The 22,056-nt window shown below is 33.5% G+C and overlaps 1 protein-coding gene across 4 annotated transcripts in view; it reads left to right on the top strand.

Annotated features, from left to right (window-relative positions):
- Window positions 1-8,132: 8,132 nt before the first annotated feature.
- Window positions 8,133-22,056, top strand: part of LOC106461648 (FACT complex subunit SPT16-like) — a 56,712-nt gene continuing 42,788 nt past the window's right edge. For all 4 annotated transcript variants that reach the window (XM_013921490.2, XM_013921492.2, XM_013921489.2 and 1 more), the window contains exons 1-4: window positions 8,133-8,305; window positions 18,744-18,845; window positions 19,035-19,199; window positions 21,384-21,443. In XM_013921490.2, the coding sequence (XP_013776944.1) occupies window positions 8,240-8,305; window positions 18,744-18,845; window positions 19,035-19,199; window positions 21,384-21,443 (393 nt within the window). In that variant the 5' untranslated portion in view covers window positions 8,133-8,239. The remainder of the gene's footprint in view (window positions 8,306-18,743; window positions 18,846-19,034; window positions 19,200-21,383; window positions 21,444-22,056) is intronic.

Raw genomic sequence — 22,056 nt, 5'->3', positions numbered from 1 at the left:
ATTATATCTGTTCTGTATTAATGTTAAATTTGTCTTAGTTTCCATCTAAGAGTTTGTTTGTAGTGTTATTATTTTCATGAGCGTACGAAACATCTGCTTTTTCTTGATCTCACCCACTTTTTAAAACGTTAAAGTTCTTTTTATTCCTTTAAAAGAGATATTATCGAACATTGGTCATTATAAATAAGATACTAGAAAACAGAAAAAAAGGTGTTTTCAGTACTTTTGCAAGTTATCTATTTATAGCAAATAATGTTCTTTGGGCAATTTTTGAAAAGCATACACAAACTCCTACCGTCTTATCCCCGCATACTTTTTGTTCGCTTGTTAAAACGGTAAAAATTCTGAATGACCCTCAAGATTTAAAATGCTCATTATTTGTAGTGTTTAATTCCATCTATTTTGCTCGTCATTTCATTTCACACGTATCAATATAAATAAATGCTTCAATATATATATTTACACATCCCATGTTGCTATAATTTTCCAGATCCCAACTGTGATTCATGATTTGTAGATCATTCAATTATTTTAAGCTTACGCTGTTGATTAATTGTTTATAATATTTGGGTATTCTAGTCATGTCAATCCACCTTTGTCTTTTACTTTAGTAAACCTTTTCCACCTATGATTTCTCGTATCGTCCATTTTGTTTCTCGTACTATTAGTGTTACATATGAGAATGAAAACTGTGCTAATATAATTAAATGAATTATCATTTCATCTGGTTGATTTGAAACTTATATCAGTCCATTCGTAATCCAATTTTTGTTTGTTATCACTAGTTTTTCAGTTAACATGACTTGGGTTCAGACATTTTTTCTCATTCAATTAGTAATTAAAAAGGTACTTTACTAGCATGTTTTCTTTATCATTGTTAGGTTATGTCAAATATTAATACAGAACACACCAGCAGTGTTCATAATGTAGTATTCATAAATAAAGTGATTTCCGCCCATGTATCAAACAAATCCTCTTAATAATAGGAAGATCAAAGAGGAAATGTACAAAGATCCTGAATTTGAAAACACAATAGGGTTTTAAGCTTTGCGAGAAATAAAGAAACTGGACACGTGTGATGTTAAGTGATACAACATTTATTATGAACAAAGTAGAAAATAAAGCAGTGTGCGTACATGTGTAGAAACGAGACAACTGCCTTACTACCGGAGTTGTGAACGGATTGACAACTTCCTTCCCTCAAGATAGATTTCTGCAGGAATGTTCATTACGATGGCCAAGTAGAACTCTAAAAGTCTAGAGGTCCTTTCTTTTCAATACCCTTACCACGTGATTGGCCATTCTCTCTCAACATTTATAGGCTGTAACATACAGAAATCATCCATTCGGCCAGCAAAGGATGTTGCAATCATTGACCCCATCTACAAGGATGGGTGAAGTGGCTTCAATGTCTTCTTTGGCAGAGTAGATATTATCTGCTACAGAGAACAATAAAGATACGAAGGCAACTAGAGCAACAACAACAAAACTTCAACAGTTTCAGGACCATGTGTTATACTAAAACTGCACAGAAACTGACTAAAGGATTTTAATGCTATGTCACTAAATATGGCGAGGAAAGATGTTATGCCCACACATCACAATAGAATGAGCCTCATCCTACCAATTCAAAAACCTTTGCTTACCATCATAATTGGCATTGCATTTGATTTCCATTCAAATGAAAAACAAGTAAGAGACATAAAACTCATAGGTTTGATTTATCCACAAGATGGTTTAGCTTTTTCAATAATTCTATATATGCTATATCTTAAAAATGTAACAGTAAAAACAAATTTAGTTACAAAGATATTTGTGATATATAAGGATGCCATGCATTTTCTATCTTCTTATTTGAATGTAGAATTTTAAATGAATTATAATTTATTCTATGTCTATGCAGTTTTTGCATAGCTAGTGATAAAAATACTCACCAAGTTGACTTTGTGTTAGCTGCTTTTGTTATTCTCGAGAGATAATATCTGTTCTATCCATGATTGTGTTGCCGTAATGCTGCAGATTGTGCAAGAATGTAGATGACAACAATGTCTTTAATTAATAGGTCAGGTGATATTTCGAGGTTACAGCCTCTCCTATGTTAACTGGGAATGGCCATCACTTGGTTAGTAGTAGTTGCTATGGGTCAATCTGATGTTTCCCATTAGAATTAGACAGTCTACACTGGGTCTCAAGTGAGTTTGTTGATTAAAAAAATATCTCAATGGAAGAAATTAAGTTACTCAATTTACATTGTCTAATGCAAGTGAACACATTACGTTTTTGCCTCTGAGTTAATAAAGATTATTTTAATTTTCTATAGCACATCATGCCCAATATTTTTATTTCTTAGTTTAAATTCATTCAGCTTAATCGAATTCACTATCATATTGTGAATTATCTTGCCAATCCTCCCGTTATAAAGTAGACCTACCTAATGCTCTTTGTAGAAAGCAATTTAACCTAAGAATACCACAGTTCTAGCTGCCCTTGTTCTTTTGTCATTCTATGATAAAAACATCTGTTCTACAAAGGTAAGACATGACTGTAATATTGAATATTGTGCAACCAGGACCGCCGAGAGCTGCTCCGGGCCCCAGTGGAGGATTATTATATGCGCTCCTCCTCCATACTCAGATATGCTTGTACAAACGTATTGTCAACAAGTTGAAATTTGTGATTTCTTAATAGGATAATTTATCTAATTTTGGGTTAAAAGTATGCACTATTACATAGCATCTTGATAGATTTACCAGGGCATATGTATCCTACTCACGTATTGTGTTTTTGTTATAGATTTTGTTTGTTTGTTATGGATTTCGCGCAAAGCTACAGGAGGGCTATCTGCGCTAACCGTCCCTAATTTAGCAGTGTAAGACTAGAAGGAAGCCAACTAGTCATCACCACCCACCGCCAACTCTTGAGCTACTCTTTTACCAACGAGTAGTGGGAATGACCGCACATTATAACGCCCCCACGGCCGAAAGGGCGAGCACGTTTGGTGTGATGGGGATTCGAGTCGAGCACCCTAACTACCTGGCCATACCGGGCCGTTATAGATTTTACAGTTGAATATCATATTTTAAGGATTTGTAAGAGTAGTATTAGTGTTCCGTCGGCGAAGTGTTGTTGTAGCCCTATGTTCCACTAGGAACGCAAGGAACTAAGAAGTAGTATTAGTGTAGATATGTTAATCGCCAGTTTGCCTTAATACAGCAATTTAGGAGTAATTATGAAGCTTTAGGCTTATTTTATAACACAAGGTATGTTTAATCAGCATTTTATTAAGCATGTTTTTTATTCGTTGTATACATAACAAGGAAAATTAATATAAGTCCCAATCGCTATTAATAACATTTCAACATACTAGTCAGGTGAAAATGGGCTAATATTTTAAAGGAATCAATGATTAATCATGTCATCATTCAATTGACAAATGTACTAACACACAAACACGTTACTACTTAAAAATGAAACCACAAAAGTCACTGATTAAATAATTTTATTAAATAAATGAATAGAATTAATAAAGAGAAAAAATGCTCATACAATGATTTTCATGTTTGTTTAATACGGTGGATATATCAAAGCAATATTTAGTTGCAGTTAAACATCTTAGTTATTTAATAGCAAAATAAGATATAACTGGTTGAATACGAATCAGGTATATAATTTTCTTCTATTTTAATATTTAAGTGGGTTTATCATCATTAGACCAGACAATTGTTTACTGTATGATTTTCATTGTTAGAAGTGTATTTTCCTTCTATTTTGTGTGGCAAAGTGATAATTGATTCTGCTGAAATCCAAAGTATGGGCTAACTGGTTTTCTATTGCAAGGTTCCCCAGATCTGTCAGTTGGTATAATTTTTATTAGTTTCAGCTTGCTAAATAATCTCTTCCCTTCTGCAACTGTGACTAGAATTATGCAGAAAATTCGAAGGGCTACAGCAACAGATGGGAAAAGCGGATGTAGTTTGAATTTGTGCAGTTTGTTTAGAAGCTCTAAAAAATTTAATGCAGTGTCACCAAAATTAACTTTGTGAATGGCCTTTAGATGTTTCATTTCTTCCATTAAATCTTCTGACACATCAGATCTGTACTTGACAAGAAACTCCCTAGTTCTTGAATGTAGATCATTCTCTGATATATCTAGATATTTCCACAAAAAAGGAAAAGTCTGATTAATATCCATGGCCGCTCTACGTCTTCCAGTGAGCCCAGTAATAACAGAATTTATGAGCTTATAAAATATGTATCGTCTGAAGTCTGTCTCCTCTACAGGTTCATTTTCTTCACAATTAGGTAAGGGGTCATCTATATTTTCATCATGAAAATACTTGGAACCTGTTTTCCGTTTTGGAGGCAGATGTGGCAGAATATTCATGTTACTTGCAACCAATTTAGCTTCATTAAGAATTGAGCTCCAATGTTCACACAGTGTTTTTAAATCAGTCAAAAGACTTTTAATGCTGAGAATTTAGCTAGGGGATTAATTTTAATAATAGAGCTTGAGCACCATTAGACCTACCAGCCATGTTGAGCTATTATCACATTCTTGGGCTCTGCAATCAAGTATCAAATTAAAAATATCAGCCTCAGTCTTCTTATTGTAATCAATAAATCTTAGAAACCTTTCTTGAATATCAAAGGATGAATATTTTGATGGCATGGATATATATACCCCAGAATAAAAATTGTATGTTCTTGATGAGATGAATCAGGTGTTGCATCTACTATGATAACAAACTATTTTGCTGCAAGTCTTTTCCCTAAAGTCTAAAATAATGTGACGTACATGCTAAGCACAGGTTGCTATGAATTCATTCTGGGACTCACCTGACAAGTAGTAGGCTTGAAGAAGGTAACCTACTCGCTGATATTCTTCAACTCTCTCTTTACATGCTCCCATAGAACTGGATCATTAATGACTGAGCAACTTAATTATTCCTAACAAGTTACCATTATCAGGTGCACCAATCCTTTGTGATGATTCATGAAAGGCTAAACCTCTCTATACCCCAAGTAAAGTATAACATGTATAATCCTCTTTAGGATAGCCTTTCATTTGGCTGCTCTTGAAATAATCTTCTTCTCAAGCTGGAAAATCAACACAAGAGTTTGCTCCACAACGTCTCTCAAGCCCACATCACTCAGTATAGCATTTCTTATCAAGAACACTTCTCTCATGCTCTGGAAGTCTATCATAAAGTTTCTTCCAGCCTGTTGTTAGCAGTCAGCTTTTCGCAGTTATAATTGTAGAGCGTGATGCAACTGAAGTCTTGGCGAGAAGTACACATGGAAAACAGTACAATCTTGCTTAATATTCCTCCAAACTAACCAGTTACTGTATTCACTATTTTGCAGCGAAGATTTTAGAAAAGAATTTAGAAAAGGAAAATATTTAGATGTTGTAGAGGCCCAGCTCTAACACTCTCATCAGTTAATATCTTTGGTGGATCCAGCACATTTAGCATATTGTGTGGCTTTGCACATAACAAAAACAAACAGCTACAGCTAGTGTTAGGGTAGAGATAATAACAGATAAAATATAAACTTTTACCTTAAAAACATTTGTTGTTCATTGATGACCTTATAGAATTATGCCAATGAAATATGAAAAGTATAAGATGAAAAGATGTATTTTTATTTTTAGCATAAAAATCACTTTGCACTCAGATTGACTCAGTAAAGGCTTTGGAAATCCACAGAAAAATATAATTACATTATTAAAAAACCTTATTTTGTATGTACAAGAGACTTAATTTTTACCAAAAGCTTTCCAAATTTCGGGAAGATACGTTTAATTTAATTAGTACATTCAAAGTTATAGTACATGTAGTTTCATGGTTACATGGGGGATTCAAGCTCGGTCAAGTTACACCAGCCAGAACCTTAAGATTTAGGGCACCCACCTCTTTGGAAAGGCTCGTGGAGCTTACACTAAAGAAGTTGCAATGGGAGTGATGCCTGGTCTACAGCAATATTGTTTTGGTGTTTGGTCATATTACTGATTGTTTGTGGCCAATTTCTTCTTGATAGCAACACTATTGTCTGCACTCACTAAAACTTTGACAAACTTTGGATAGAGTGAGGAATGTGAGCAATCATGCTGATACCTAAAGCTTCCTTTAGTGGAAGCTCTGGTGTTGGCATATTCATAGCAAGACAAAAAATTCCTATTGGACCTTAATGCTACTAATAATGGAATTATAGCAGTAGAACATGTAACCACAAATGTTAGTTGTATACTCATAGATTCCGAATGCAGATACTGTACAATGAAGAATGAACTGCTTGCAGTGGTAGTTTTTTTTGTTTTTTGTAAAACACTTTTTCTATTACTTTAGGTTGACCATGCTTTGCTGAAATGCTTAACTAGCCTCAAAAATCTGGAATGGATGATAGCATATAATATAACGACATTGCAAAAACATAACTTTGTCATAGTGTATCACCCAGGCCCACAACACGGAAATGCAGATTAATTTCCTTGCTGTATGGTGAGACCCTGTCCATTCATACAACGTCTCTATGCACTGTGTGAGAAATTAAATCATTCTTACCATAGTAATGTCAAATCATGCATACAGTAGAAGGCTCTAATAGTGGATGAAAGCCACAATTAACGCCCCAGAGAGCTCAGGGATGAGCAACAGAAGGACTCAGCTTTAGAATAGGTGCTCCTTCCTGTGCAGTAAAATAAAGTTCAGCCAGCAGAATCAGAGGACACACGTAATCTGTGGCGCTTATATGATCAGTTATGAGTGCAAGAAGGTGTGCTGTACCATTGTTATCAATGAACGAACCATGAATCTCAGATTATGCTGCAGCTAGTGGTCCTCAGAGTGCAAAGGCAAGAGATTCTCCAGACCTTGCATAACACAAAAACTGGAGGGTGCCAAGGCGTTACTCTCATTTGTGCTAACATTTGATAGTGGTTCTATCACATTCGAGTCGAGATGTTCAGCACTGATGTGAATACTGTACAGTGTGTGTCGCCCAAGAGTAAAAAAAAAACAACAACAACAAAAAAACAACTAGTTGATGAAGGGTAAACTCCAGCAAAGACTTATTAAATCTCTTCCGCACAAGATAGGCCTGGATAGCACTGGTCCACTATCAAAGACAAAGAGAATTCATGACTATCGACTACTTAACAAAAGTGCCACGGCCTATTCCTTCGTTGATACATTGACACACTTCGTACTTAATGTGTTGGGGTGGAATATAAGATAGCCGAGGTTGGAGCATCAGAAGAGATCCACACGGATAAGAGGACTAGGTTTAGCAGCTACTTGCTCTTTTTGTCGTGTAAAATGACAGTTGTGGTAAATATTATTATATCAACTCCTCCCCACAGTGTGATGGTTTAATAAATTAGTAATATAAACTTAAACTACCAAGCGTATTACAGCTGAACTGACTGTGATAAGCATTTATCACACATTATGATGGTATACAGAGCAACTGAACAAAGGTCTACAAGTTGTGTGGTAAACACGCCTATGTTGACGTGATTTATGATCCTCCCTCGAAAACGGATGTCCCACAATGTCCACAAGAATATGTGGAGTGATCAAGGTTTGCATTAGTCGCGTCAAATGACACATAAAAAATAAATAGAATATGAAGAATATCAGTTTTCAGACTTACTGTATGTTTAGTATTTTATCAGTAATCTCGGGGCCATTATATTAAAATGTGCCCCTCACCAGTAGAACAGCAGCATTTCTGCGGACTTATATTGCTAGAAACCAGGTTTCGATACCCGTGGTGGGCAGAGCACAAATAGCCCTTTGTGTAGCCTTGTACTTAATAACAAACAACAACAACAACCATTATATTAACGAGAATACTTCAATATTCTAATATAGCAGTAGGTAAAAGTACTTTCTTTTTTAGGCTTTATTCGTGTTTAAGAAACGTCAGAATTTATTGAGTATACTTGTTTATCTGTTTACGATGGAAATAGTATTTTTAATTTTTTCAACAGATGGCCTGAAATTTGATTACAAACCAACGAGAATATATGTTACATCGCATACATGTTTTAAAACACCAATCAGGAAATTTAATAGTTCGTATGAAGTAGAACAGAGTTTGCGCATTTACACCTTCCCGCCACTACTTTTTGTTAGGCTTAAATTAACTGTGAGTGGTGAAACCAATAGTGATAGGTTGTGTGAGAACTGTCCGAAGTTAAGAGTTTAACTAATGTAACTTAACTTAAACATCAAAAATGTCTTTAACGGTAGATAAAGATGCTTTTTATCGAAGAATGAGGAGGATATATTCTGCTTGGCGGGTAAGCATGTTAACTGTTCTCATTGAAAGATAATAAATTAGTGTTGCAACTACAAGTAGGAGAAAATAAGTCATGGCAATTACCTTAAAGTACGAGTTGCATCAGTGTTATGGATGTGTGGTTTATTACTGTTAGGCTTAACGTTAGTAATGATAATTCCACCTTTAATTATCGTACCCAGTGTCTGTTAACAGTACTAGTGTTATGAGTTATGTTTATACTTGTCATCTACATTTACTAAAGAAATACTTTGCGTGTGAAGTGTGGAGCAGTGAAGCACGTAAACGGTAGGAGTCAAAGACTTTTGACGAGTTATCTATTTAGTTGAAGTTGTGTTTGACTTTGAGACGGGAGGAGGGTTAAAACTTAAATGCATAATTTCGCTTTATTGGTATCACTGTTCAGAGCCAGGACTTAGTAAACATTCAGCGAAATTATAGACAAGTAGCTTTAAAACAATCTGTCTTACTGAATAACAACAAAATATATAATATATTTATGGATACCAATTACCATTATGTTTTTAGCCTTTTAAATACTGTAGTAGACTTGAGACCAACTGTTATACTTATAGTACTAAGTATTGGCTAGGATATTTTTTATCTGGTGGTGTAGGAAGGAGATCTTTTGCTCTGTGGATGGAACAGGACAAATATGCCACACCAATAATGTAGTCTGTCAAAGCATGTGTAGTATATGTGGAGATACATAAGTAGGATGTACTAGAATACCTTTGCACATGTGCATTTCAGAACACATTAGTGCATTGTGCGTTATACATGTCTCATCAACACAAAACTGTCTCAGGAGAACACTTCCTATATGAACACGGAACCCCAGATATAGAAAATCAAAACCCACTTATAATTTCTGTATTACAAAAAAACAAAGATTTTGAAGAGAGAAAATGTGTGAAAACCTTGCTAATTAATGAAAAAAATCAGAAAATGAACAGAGACAATGGATGGCACATGTAACTAAGCTGCCATTAACAAGTTATTACTTTTAGTTTAATCCTTGCATACTCCGGAGTATCACAAAATCTTAAAATTTTCTAAACACTGCTGGTAAGCTTTGTATCCTTTTCATCCTTAAATTTTGTTTCTTAGTAGTCTCTATTTTCCATCTTATTTGTTTTGTGGCTAACCATAAAACATTTTGTGGTTCTCTTTATTTTTATATTTGAATGTGATGTGTTGGTATAGCCGTATAGTAACTATGCTATAATATTAGAGCAATAATGAAACTGTAATAATATTCTATACATTGTTTAAGCATATAATGGCAGACTCGAGAAATCAAACATTCCAAATAGTTTTATAATTTAGCAAATGTTGTAATATCAAACAGTTTTATGTGCTAGCCCCGAAGAAACCATAAAGGCAAAATGTTGGTTAAATATAAGTTCTCTTATAATTATCTGGAGTGTAAAGGTTGTTTTTTTTTTCTACCTTTATTATCAAGATGTGCAAGTCTCTCCAGTATGCACTACAAATTCCAGAAGTACTATTAAGTCTTAGAAGTATGCTGTTTTATTAGTAAACAAATGCTTGGGTACTGAATAAAAAATTAGATACCACAATGTGATGAAGAACATAATGATTTTTTCCTTCTCAAAATTGCAGTGTTATTAAGGGTTATAATGACTTGTACATAGGTTAGTTACAGGAGTTTCATTAAGTAAAAAAAAGGAAAAGTTTCAAGCCTTTTACAATTTGCCTCAAAATCTCTTGAAGACAAAGACTTTCAAAATGTTGTAGTGTACACTTGCATTTTTACAACAGGCAGTTGCTGTCCATTCCACTTTACTTACATTTTGGAGACAATTGTAACGTGGTGGAGAAAGACTAGTTTTATCCTTAATATGAATAAAGATTTACTTGGCAATTCTATAACTTGTTTTCACATTACATTTGGCCTTTTTGTCCTGTAGTTTGTAAGATTTAATAATAGTTCAGCATCATACAAATATGGATTTTTTTTACATTGTCACCTAACAACAAATGGGGTTTGTTTGTTCCATTTTAGCAGAGGCCAAAGGTTTTCATCTTAGTTGACCCTTTTCTTGATAGTTTTTTAGTAATATGCAGTTCAAGACTTATTTTGTATAAATAAGGATCTCAGTTGTGACTGCAAACAAAATTAGTAGGAAAAATACAGGTTGATTATATTGTCCTCCATTGTTCAGTTGGAAAAGATGATGTTGAAATGTAACTAGAATGAACAGGTGTTATCCAGCTATATTTCAATATTTGTTGGATGTCCTTTCATAAATTACCCAAAAATGAAGGGACAACTGGAATTTTTTTTTGTTAAGAAATATTAAGAAAACAGACTGGCATGACTGCATAGATATTTATGGGAAAGACTTCCCATTGAAACAAAATGACCCTCTTGTAAATACCTCTGTACTTTTGAAAACGTCTCAGTAAGCATTTTGGATACTTTTTATAAAAATGTAATAAATGTTATGTCTTCTTAATGAAACCCTTGTTAAGTTATTTGCATTATTTGTAAATATATTAATTGTAGAAACTTGTCTTGCTCATCATTTGCTGAAACAAAGTTTGGCTTCGTTTATTTTCAGGTCACTAAGTTTGATGCAAGTAGTTATCTTTCATGAAAATGTTTTGCTTTTTCAGAATAAAGAGTGTTTTCTCTTGGACTGCCAACCACTAGAGCCTTTAATTTTATGTAAATGAAAAATATCCCAAAATAAAGCAAAGTATTGGAAAGAATGAAATCATTGGCTTGTATTCCTGTATGCTTACCTTCAGACTTGTTTTTCTTTTTGCTGAAACTTAAGCCTACTTTTTTTATACTAATGGTGCTTAGGACACTAAATAATTTTTTACTTAAATAATGCACTTAAAAACATGGAATAATAATACGCACAAAGCAAACAATGTCCTATAATTATCATAATTTAATGGGCTTTCTAACTATAACATGATGAGCCTTAAAATAATTCCTAAGGCTTCTCGATCTGAACATTGTGAGAGAAACATTCAAACTGAAGATGAAGTAGAAAATACCCTTTACTGAAAACAGTGTGATATAACACATCATTTGATATTAAAACTTTGCCTTTCTATTGGTTATAAATATTATAGTATAAAAAATCAGAGAGAAATATTGGCAATTTGTGGAAGGATGTGACAGGTGGGCATGGCAAGTGGGTCTGATTTATTAGTTTATGACTCCGTAAAAAATTAGATTGAAGGCTATAAAAATTAGATTTTGTCTTAGTAATATCTATATTACGAGCAATTTACATTAAATTCTGTATTTCTGAGGGAGGTAGTAAATAAATTAGAGAAGACCTAGAGCAGTAGTTCCCAGACTTTTGGTAATAAAAAATTTTGAAGAAAAGGACTTAGGTGACTTTTAGTCATCAAATATTGTAAAAAATGTAAATAAGTGTCCATGCTTTCAACAGCCAAGACGTGTCTTGGACTGGTAGAAATTAATTCAAGGACTGGGAAGCACTGACCTAGAAAACAAATGTCACAATTCTCATACTAGGGGAGATTGAGAATGTTTAAATATTTCTTTATAAACTTAAAACTTGTATTAAAATTTGATTTATTAACTACATTTTGATGCCAAGTTTATTTGTATACATTGATAATAAAGTCATTTAACTAAATTTTAAATGTAACTAAAAGGTTGTGACATGCACACTTTGACCTACCTGTAGCAAGGGGCTAAACTGGTTGCTTAGGGGCAATGACCAGACAAATTAGTCATAGCTGAATCATATACAAACTTGCTTTCTTCTGTGTGGTACATCTTAAGAGTTATTATTCAGTCCTACTAATCTTAAGACACCCCATTCCACTGCAGGCTGGATGATAATCAATAATAGGTCATTAGACTGAAAGAATTCTGAAAGATGTGATGCTGGCTCTAGGATATCTCTTAGGCTCTAGTGTTTTCTTGAAAGTTACAACAGTGACTTCAATGAGGACCTTCCCTGCCTTAGCTACTGAACTGTCAGTACCACTGCTAACTTGACTTAAATGCAGAACCATTATCTGCAGGTTTTGCTGCATGACATTTAAAGCTCTTGCTTGGCTTGAGACCCATCACACTTGATTCACATCACTGAAGTGCACAAAATTTTCATCTATAGCCTTTGCAGTTTCTTTTGCATATTCTCTTTTGTTTGGGGAAGGCTATATGAGTACAATTTATAAATCAATTTCAAAGTTTCTTGAAACTAAGCTGTGTAGGGTATAGATTTCACTACATTTAGAATTTTCAGCTGAAGGTTGTGAGCTTCATAGTGGAATGGGAGCAGAAATAGGATATCTTTGTTTGAGTAGTGCTGCAACACTACTATTGGAACCCATTGTAATAGTTGAACCATCAGAATTACTGATATTAATATTAGATCTGGTTTTTCAGGAGACTTGTATCTATGAAATCCAAAGACAGCTTCTTAATTCCATTAACAATACCATCTAGAACACCTAATGCACATGTATGTTCTAGTGGAACAAGATCTACTAACATTACAGGGCTTTATGCCATTGACAACCCTTACTAGTATAGTTTCCTATTCAGTGATGGAATTATCTGTACTCCCGTCGGCTAAAAATCTACTACCTATATCCTTGAGATGTGTCTAAGAATTTTTGCCTCACACCTTATGAATTCAGAGGCTTTCTGTCAATATTTAAACTAATTTTTTTGCCACTTGTCAAAATAAAAGGCTTTTACTTATATTTCTTAATAGTATAAATATATATTGTGTTGTTGTTGGGCTTAGGATTATTCTACAGTAGGTTTCTGTGACTTGTTGGCAATAAATTCAACGATAAATGAGAAGCACACACTTCACTTGTCAAAGTAATATATATATATTTGGAACAACATACTTACAACAAGTTCTTAACACTATAGAGACTATAGGCATATCATGAACACTATATATGTAATTTTCTCCATCTTGTCAAAAGTCCACTTAGGCCTATTCAATTACTTTAGAATTTCAGTTTGACAAGCCAAACTATCTTCTTTATCGTTATCACACTAGTATTCTGTGTGTGATTCACTTACAGTTGTGATGCAATTTACCGTAATCATTTGGTCTTCTTCTAAATATCATCTGTTCTTTTTGTCACAGTGCTCTCAGGCTGATTCAATTACTTTAGAACCATGCTTTGATGGAATAAATTATTATTCTTATCTCCTTATCTACTCTAGTATATTAAACATTAGGCTTCTGTTAGTCGTTAGGCCTATCACTTCTATGGTAGTTAACTTCATGCCGAACTTTTCCTTGGCCATAATTCTACTCTCTTCTGCTATTGTCTGTCCACTGTTTCTGCTCCTCTTGTACTATTTATATGTTTATCACCTACGCATCTGCCCATCTTCTAGAAATCTCTATATTCTCGGTGGATGTCAATGTGTTGCACGAGATCTTCGATAGTCTCAATATCAATGAATTTATAAACACAATTTCTTACAATCGTCTGCTTTTAACTCTTATTATAACAAAACTAAACAATAATAAAATATTCATTCACAAAATAAATTAATCGGTAATATCTAAACTAAACAGTCTTTTATATCATGAAACTTTCCTTCCATTAGTGTAATTGTCTCACACCCACAACAGCTGACTTCTCCTTTGCTCCGCACAGAAATTCCATGTCTAATATAGGTTTGCCTTGTTTAGCAATTAAATAGGAATTGTTCGACAACATTGATAATCTCTTTTTTTTTTTCCATCTCCTTCAGTTTGTGCATTAGCTGCACAATAAGGGTTTCCCCCCAAATTGATTTGTAGAACTGCGATGACTCTGTCTCCATAGCAGCACTGATTGTACCATGACATATATGCCATGTGAACTTTGTTGGTTTAGTGTGCTCTAACTGACTCAATATGGAATTGATCACACCTACTCAAGAAAGTATTTGTGCCCAATGTAGAATGACTAGTTGCTATTGTATGATATTTCAGGCAAATCTCACAATTCCTTTTGGAGACTGGCTTTCCTTAAGAACTAATCATGGTCAAATGTCCTTCCAATAAGACTGAAATTCTTATTTCCATCATGTTTTTAACTTTTTGTGGCAGAGAGCTGATAGTTGCTACTAGCAGTTTCATAATCATCACTAATAGTTGGTTTATGGAGCTCTTTCTTTTTTTGCCCTCTTTAGCCTTACTGTTTTTGCTGAACCCAAAGTTTAAGACTGAGACATGATTTACCCTTTTCAATCAAAACTGAGCTTTAATGTTTTAGGCTCCATTTCTATACTGTATATCCTAGTTTCTCTTGGAATATGTAATTTGTGTCCTGATTGGTTTAAACAGTCACATCTATGAAAAAATGCAGTTAAAAGGTTTAATTGATGTTCCATTATATATAAAATAAGAGCATTTTGGTAAAATCAACAATATTTATATTATTTTATAAAATAAAAGCATTTGTATTGTCCAGAACTACTGAGGTGGCACTACCAGGAGCCTCAGTTCATCTCAGACTTTTTCAAAGTTACTTGTGTTCTTCTGTGGTAAAATAAATTTTAGATATATGTGGGTTTCCAGTAATGTACATTGCAAAATTCTGGTTTTCTCCTTGCTGTAGTTTGGCCACCCCTGATGTAGACATTGTATTATTAATACAGAAGCTGTTTATTTATTTACTGTATAGACAGTACGTATAATTAATTTTTACTGGTCAAGTGAATTAGGTAGAGTATTTATTTAAAGAATTACTGTAATGAAGTGTTATTTATATTATTTTATTGTGCAACTTACCAAGTAGAAGGTATTGTAAGGGGCCGACCCTTCATGGTGCTAGCAATAAAAAAATACTGTTTAATTCTGTTTCTCTTTTTTTTTAACTTCAACAAAACCTGTCACATCCAAACACACAGAAACGTGGCCGACATATCTAATCTAACACGCCCCCTCTTTCATCACTCACACACATATACAAAGAAACATACATCTGACCAGCAAATCGAACATGTTTAACACACAAGAACAGTAAACGATAGTAAACAGTAAATGATGGTAAACTTCTGAGCTTCACTTAAGTTGTTGCTGCTGAGGTATATTTTGTATTTTATGTATTAATGCTTGGACATTATACTTGTGGTGCAGAAATATGATTTTAGTTACATAGTGGAATGACACAGCAATATCAAAGTTTTATTAAAGATAAAAATTCAAATTCATAAACTACTTGTCTGACAGACTGAGTTAAACAGAAAAACTTGTTATTCCTGATCCAAGTCTTGTTGTCCTGAGTGCTGGGCAATATAAATTGGAAACCCCTGAGATTCAATTCCCATTGGCACTAAACATGCTTGTCCTGTCTGTATTATTGCAATGCTACTAAGGCTATCTGCCACTGTTACTAATTTTGAGTTGCTGAAGGAAAGTGGTTGATTTATACTACAAATTATTGGAAAATAAATAGGTGTAAAATATTGTTATAAATATAGGTTTCAGCCCAACTGATACGTCCTGGTATAGAACAGAAAGCTTATTGGACAGTGAATTGTGGAAGACAAAGGTAGATTTGAAATGATATTTATTACACTCTTCTTGATTTCAAGCTGCAATGGACAAATTAAGAAGAATGTACATGTAAAACAAACAAACTAATGTGTGTAACATTTCTAATTGGTTTTCTTCATAGGTGCTGTAGACATTACATTATACCAGCCAAAGTTAAATATAGTTATAACTTACAAAGTTTGAAAATCACTAGGAAATGAATAGGAATAAAACTAGAAATTCTATACAGATAATATAGTATTATTGTGTTAACAAGTAACAACCAAAAGTTTTATTTTACAAAGTGATTGATGTTATTTCAAATTTTAGTTCTTTGACTTTAAATTTAGGTTACATGAAGAATATAAAAAAAATATTAGGTTTTTACTTTGGCTAAGAACTTGTATTCCAAATAAATTAAGTTAGTTATGATTATTAATTTCCTATGGTTGGTTATAAAGTATTTGAATGACTGTAGCTTTATAGATACAACATTTAAGGCCATGAAATTGTTGTAGATAAGCTTATAAATGTAAAACAATACTGAATTGTCTTGATAACAAGTTTGGAGAAGTGTACACAGTATTGTTGTAACTGATAAGTAAATAAGTCTTTTATCATTTCTAAATAGCAGTTGGATAACTCAAATGTAGGATACATTTTCAAGTATAAGGCTTAGAATCAAGAAAATAACTTAATTGTAAATTATTGTGTGTAAAGTGAGATGATGGTTTCCTCCAGCTTTTCATATTTTTTTGGTACTTGATAATTCCTTGAGATACAAATTTTAAAATATATTTTGTATGTTATTTGTAACTATATTTCAAGAGTTTTAACTTGAATATTTCAGAATTAATATTTCTTTATTTCCTAATATTTATTTAGCATAATTCATAAAGAAAAATTCATATCTTCATTTCTGCGTGGTTGCAGTTTTTTGCTCATAAAACAACCCACTTGTTGATTTTTTTTTTAGAATTTTTCTGCCCAGCCAAAAGAACTACTTGGTTTTTGCTTATCATCTCTTGAGATTGTTATCCTTTTCATGGATAACGTGTAGTTTAAGTCACGTGATGGAAGTTTGCTTTAGGTTTAATAAAGATAGCTTATTGATGTTAGATTCTTTGATGTGTTTATTTTTTAATAGATTTACTGTGCAATATTTGCAAGCACAAGGTTTTCTGTTATGTTCATCAAATAAAATCATGATCAATTCAGAAGTTGAGTTTATTGTATGTGACTGCAAAATATTCTGATGACTTAAATATTTTTTTTTGTGTTTATCCTATTCAAATGATATACATAAATAAGTTGGCTAAATTCTGATTGAATTTTGCTAATGATCCCATTTCATGCCAGCATCTCTCGGAGGTAATTCACGAGCTTTTGAACAAGGATACTATCGAGCAAGTATTTCACATTTCTGTGGGTTTTATTCCTGGTTGTTCGTGGTTCCTAAGAAAACTGGTGATTGATGTTCTGTCATTGATCTCCAACCTCAACTGCTTCTTCATCATCCCACAGCTCATCATGGAGTCTTTCTTTTTACCCTTCATTGGTTGATTACTTGGATGACCAAGATTGACATCTTGGATACTTACCTTCATATTCTCATTACTCCTGCATTAAGACGTTACTTTCAGTTTGTTCATGGAGGTTGAGTGTTTCAGTTCTGCTCTCTACCTTTCAGTCTGGCGTTGGTGCTTTACATCTTCTGTTGTGTGGTCAGAGCCTCTGCACACCGTCTTCACACTTAGGGTCTGAGGATCCATCGTTGTATGGATGCCTGGCTCATTTTAGCTGTATCCCAATAAGCCTCTCACTAACATACCCATTTCCTTCTACAGGAGGCAGCTCGTATAGGATGGCTAGTCAAGCTGGAAAAGTCCTATTTCACCCTCATGCAGTATCTTATCCATTTGGGGGCTATTTTTCATCACCTACCTCTGCAAGGCCCAGCATTCTCTTCATTGTTTGAGGCCATTGGAGCTCTTGGTTTCCAAAGCCAAGTTCTCTTCCTACCCTTTACTAAAAGACAAATATCCAATGTTGCCTGGTTTTGGATTGGAGTGGACCCAACAAATATGATCTGATGCACCCTATTCACTTTACATTATCTGGCATGTCTTTTTTCACTCATTTTAGTGAAACAGTGACACATATCTTTACAGATGAGATGCAGTCTCCCATGGGTGTGACCCTATACATTTGGGTATCACGCTCCATGGGTTCTCTATGGGCACCTTCTGATGAGTGCTCATCTTGGTAACTTTTGCATCAGTCCCTCTACTGTTTTAATGTGGATTTTAGCTATTATGTCAGAGGAGGTAAGGTATCATATTGGAAGTTAATATTTTCTGACACTTACAATGTATTTCAGATAGATACTTACCTCTTCTCACATTTCCCACCCATCCTGTTTTATTTTTAGATTGAATGAAGACATACCACTTGGACTGTAGAGCAACCTAGCAAGTACATTACAAGTGGAAAAGACATTTAAACAAAATTGAATATTTAGGGCATGGTCAGATACTGTACATTTCCCACCCATCTTGTTTTATTTTTAGATTGAATGAAGACATACCACTTGGACTGCAGAGCAACCTAGCAAGTACATTACAAGTGGAAAAGACATTTAAACAAAATTGAATATTTAGGGCATTGTCAGATACTGTACTTGGGAACTAAAATATAAAATATAAAAATAGTTTTGAGTTGGTGTATTGTAATGCTACATCTAATGTTTTAGATTTATATTTGTGAACAAAGTGCATAATGTTTTCTGATTAGTGACAACCTTTTTAATATTTCATCAAGTATATGTATATATGCTGTTAAAGAACTTTAATATAGTAGATATTTGGGCCTTAACTACTATATAATAAGTTAGTATATCTGTGTTTGACATGCTAGAATGCTGGCGAGAAAGACAATGGATTTTCAAAGATGGATGCCCTTGTGTCAGCAGTTGGAGTTGATGAAGATGTTGTTTACAGTAAATCTACAGCTCTCCAGGTATGAATAGGTCTTCATCTGTTTTTGGTTTGGTCTAGTATATCTGTGTATGGTTATGCTCCTGCTTTCTAATTAATAAATTATATCTTATGTAGTTAAAACAATAGTTATCAGTTCATCTACTAATTATCAATTAAGTATATGATGTGCATGCCAAATAACTTGAACTAAAATGTTTTTTTCATCTAGACATGGCTCTTTGGTTATGAGCTGACTGATACCATAATGGTCCTCTGTGAGAGTGCAATTTACTTCCTGGCCAGTAAGAAAAAAGTGGAATTTTTAAAGCAAATAGAATCTGGCAAAGAAAATGAAAGTGACGTCCCACCCATCACTCTGTTGACACGAGACAAGGTAACATTTATACTCTTCATAGTAGAAAAGGAAAATCTAAACACATATACTAGCCTCTTGGGAAGAAGGAAATGTTCCTTAATACTTCGATTTTATCACCCTGTAGGATATAGATTTTATATTCTGAGCAACTTCATTTACTGTAAGTGAGAGGTTGGGAAACTTGGTGACAATATACCTTGTTATTTTATCACATCTGTCACACGAAAAGAAAAACCTTGTATTACAAGTAACTGTTACTCTGTAAATGGACTGAGTAATTTGAACACATTTATCCTATATACAAGAATCTAAGTAAACAAGCCCAACACCTTTTTGAAACATTAAAAAGTGAGAGAGTATAGTATAGGAACATGTCCTTTAGTAAACAGATTAGAAAAAATGCAAATTTATTTATCCTATTTGCATGAGTGGGGGGGGGGTCAAGGCCACATGGCACAACCTTTTACAGAGTGCCATTCAACATGGTATTATATATTTGGTGTCAGGGTTATCAACTATTTATTTTGCCCTACACTGCTAATTTAGTGGTAGAGATTAGTAAATACCAGATACAATATACAGGGGTTACTGAAAAGAATTGTAGCTATGCATTTTTGATATTCTGGAGGTTATGCAAATACAGTATGCAAACTGTACGATGGATAAAAGTATTGTTATTCTTCACAAGAACCTCATCTTGCACTCCGACTTGTCAGAGTCAGACTGACATTGTAAGTTAACAGACACTTGCTGAATACAAATACATTTGTAACACATCTGATTTTTTTGTTCACAAAAGACTTGTACATTTTACTAAAAACTTAACATGTTTTGTGTAGATGCAATAGTAAATTTGGAATTATAGTCAACATTTTCCAGTATGAGGAAGGGCCATTGGTCTGACCCCCGTGTACTTTCAGTTAACAGACTTGAGGTGGTTAAAAAAGGATAAGATGTTCTATTTTAATACTTTGCTTATCAGACTGAGAAGTAATAAATTATAACATGTTGATAAAGATGGTGCATTAACACATCTTTAGCTGTACTTGTCAGTATGTGCAATATGACACTATCCATCTGATATCTCTTTAGCATAATGGCTAAAGAAAGATAAGGTCCTAACACATTCTTTTTGTATAATGACATAACAGTTTATGAACAACTTTTAAGGTATAAACAAATCTCGTATTAATTTGACGAGATATGAGGTACTGTATTAGCATGTACCTTTTTCTACTGATGAGGGACATATTGTTTGATCTGTTTAAAAATAGTTTGACAACAGAAGTATTATATACTAATACTTTCCTCACTAATGAAGTGAATAGTGAGTACTGTATTCTTTTATTTGTGGCAAGGCTCATAAGAGAGTATTAAGTCTTTACATCTGTATTCACAACTGAATTAAGGTAATGCATTGATTCGTCTATTAACTGGACCAGATAATGTATGAATGTGTACATTTAGTAGCAATAGTTGAAGAAACATAATAGTTTATCCTTCACCATAATAATGAGATATATGAAGTCAATGCTTTAATATATTCTTTATCATGATGAAACAAGATATTGAATTAAATCATCTATAAACAGGTTTGCAGGATGTTTTGGGAACACATTCTTCCAATTATGCTTTATTATAATGACAGAGTCAAGGTAAAAGTATTATTATACCTTTTACTTGTTTGAGAAGAAACAATAAATTATTAATATATCCATGATGTTAGAAAAACACATAGGTTCAAGAAGACTTGACAGAAATGAATAAAAACCCTATAACCCGACCTCTTTCGAAAGATGGACCTTTCTTCTTCAGGAGCAAACTGGGAATTTGGTTTTTAATCATTTAAGTAATATACCACTTAAGATAATTTGTACCATTTGTTTACCAGGTTCATAATATAAAAATATATTTTTATTATTTCCTTGGCTGATCAAAGTCAAGATGTTAAAATGTATATGTTTATAGATTTACATGAAATAAAATATGGCAAAGTAAAACAATGTATAAGAAATCTTTTACTGGACATACTTATTTGTTGAAATTATAAAAAACAAAACTTTTTTATGAGTAATAAGAGACAGTACGTTTAATGTTTGTGTGTGTATTATGCAGTGCTTAGTGGCAGTGAATTTAAATTGCAATACCTATCTGAATATTGGTAATATATTTATGAAGAGGCTGTTCTTTTGTTTCATGCAGGCAGACAAAGACAAAGCTAATTTTGATAAACTCGTTGATGCCGTCAAGAAGAGTGGAAAGGTACGATTTGCAGTACAGAATAAAATTATTGTTTATGAATATTTCAAAGATTACCTTTAACATAATTATTATAAAATATTATAGTATGAAATTTATGTTTTGAAAATGTTTTAATAAATTAGCAAGTTCTTTATTCTTGGAAAACTGCTTTGCTATTAAATGCCACTCATGTTTTTGCTATAAAATGTTCATCATTTCCAATCATTTTTATGTTGCTACAAAATTTTGTAGATATGGAAACGTGTTTATTTTGTAAAAATCAAATTACCAGATATTAGCCTGAATATAACCTATTTTACCATCCAGGTTAAAGGAAACCATGAAGTATTTTTGTGAATACAAATATATTTATGTGTGGCTGTTGAGAGTAGATATGCCATTGGGTGAAATTTAAACACACTGCCCAAAGTAGCTAGTTGGAATTAGCAGCAGTGTTCCCTCTAGGCTGCATGGCCGCACAACAACCAATCAACTGCCGTGCACATTCTCAGTGATGGTGAGGAGTTTCAACACATTGATGGCCTTAATGACCCTGGTAGCCGATAGATTGAAAGCCCAAATAACCAGCTGGTAGCATTGCAAAGTGGCCTAATGATCCAATAGGGTCAATGGT

Source organism: Limulus polyphemus, unplaced genomic scaffold (assembly GCF_000517525.1).
Source record: "Limulus polyphemus unplaced genomic scaffold, Limulus_polyphemus-2.1.2 Scaffold1004, whole genome shotgun sequence".
NCBI lineage: Eukaryota > Metazoa > Arthropoda > Merostomata > Xiphosura > Limulidae > Limulus > Limulus polyphemus.
Note: the sequence above shows the minus strand (reverse complement) of the source record. Positions and strands in the feature narration are given on the sequence as shown.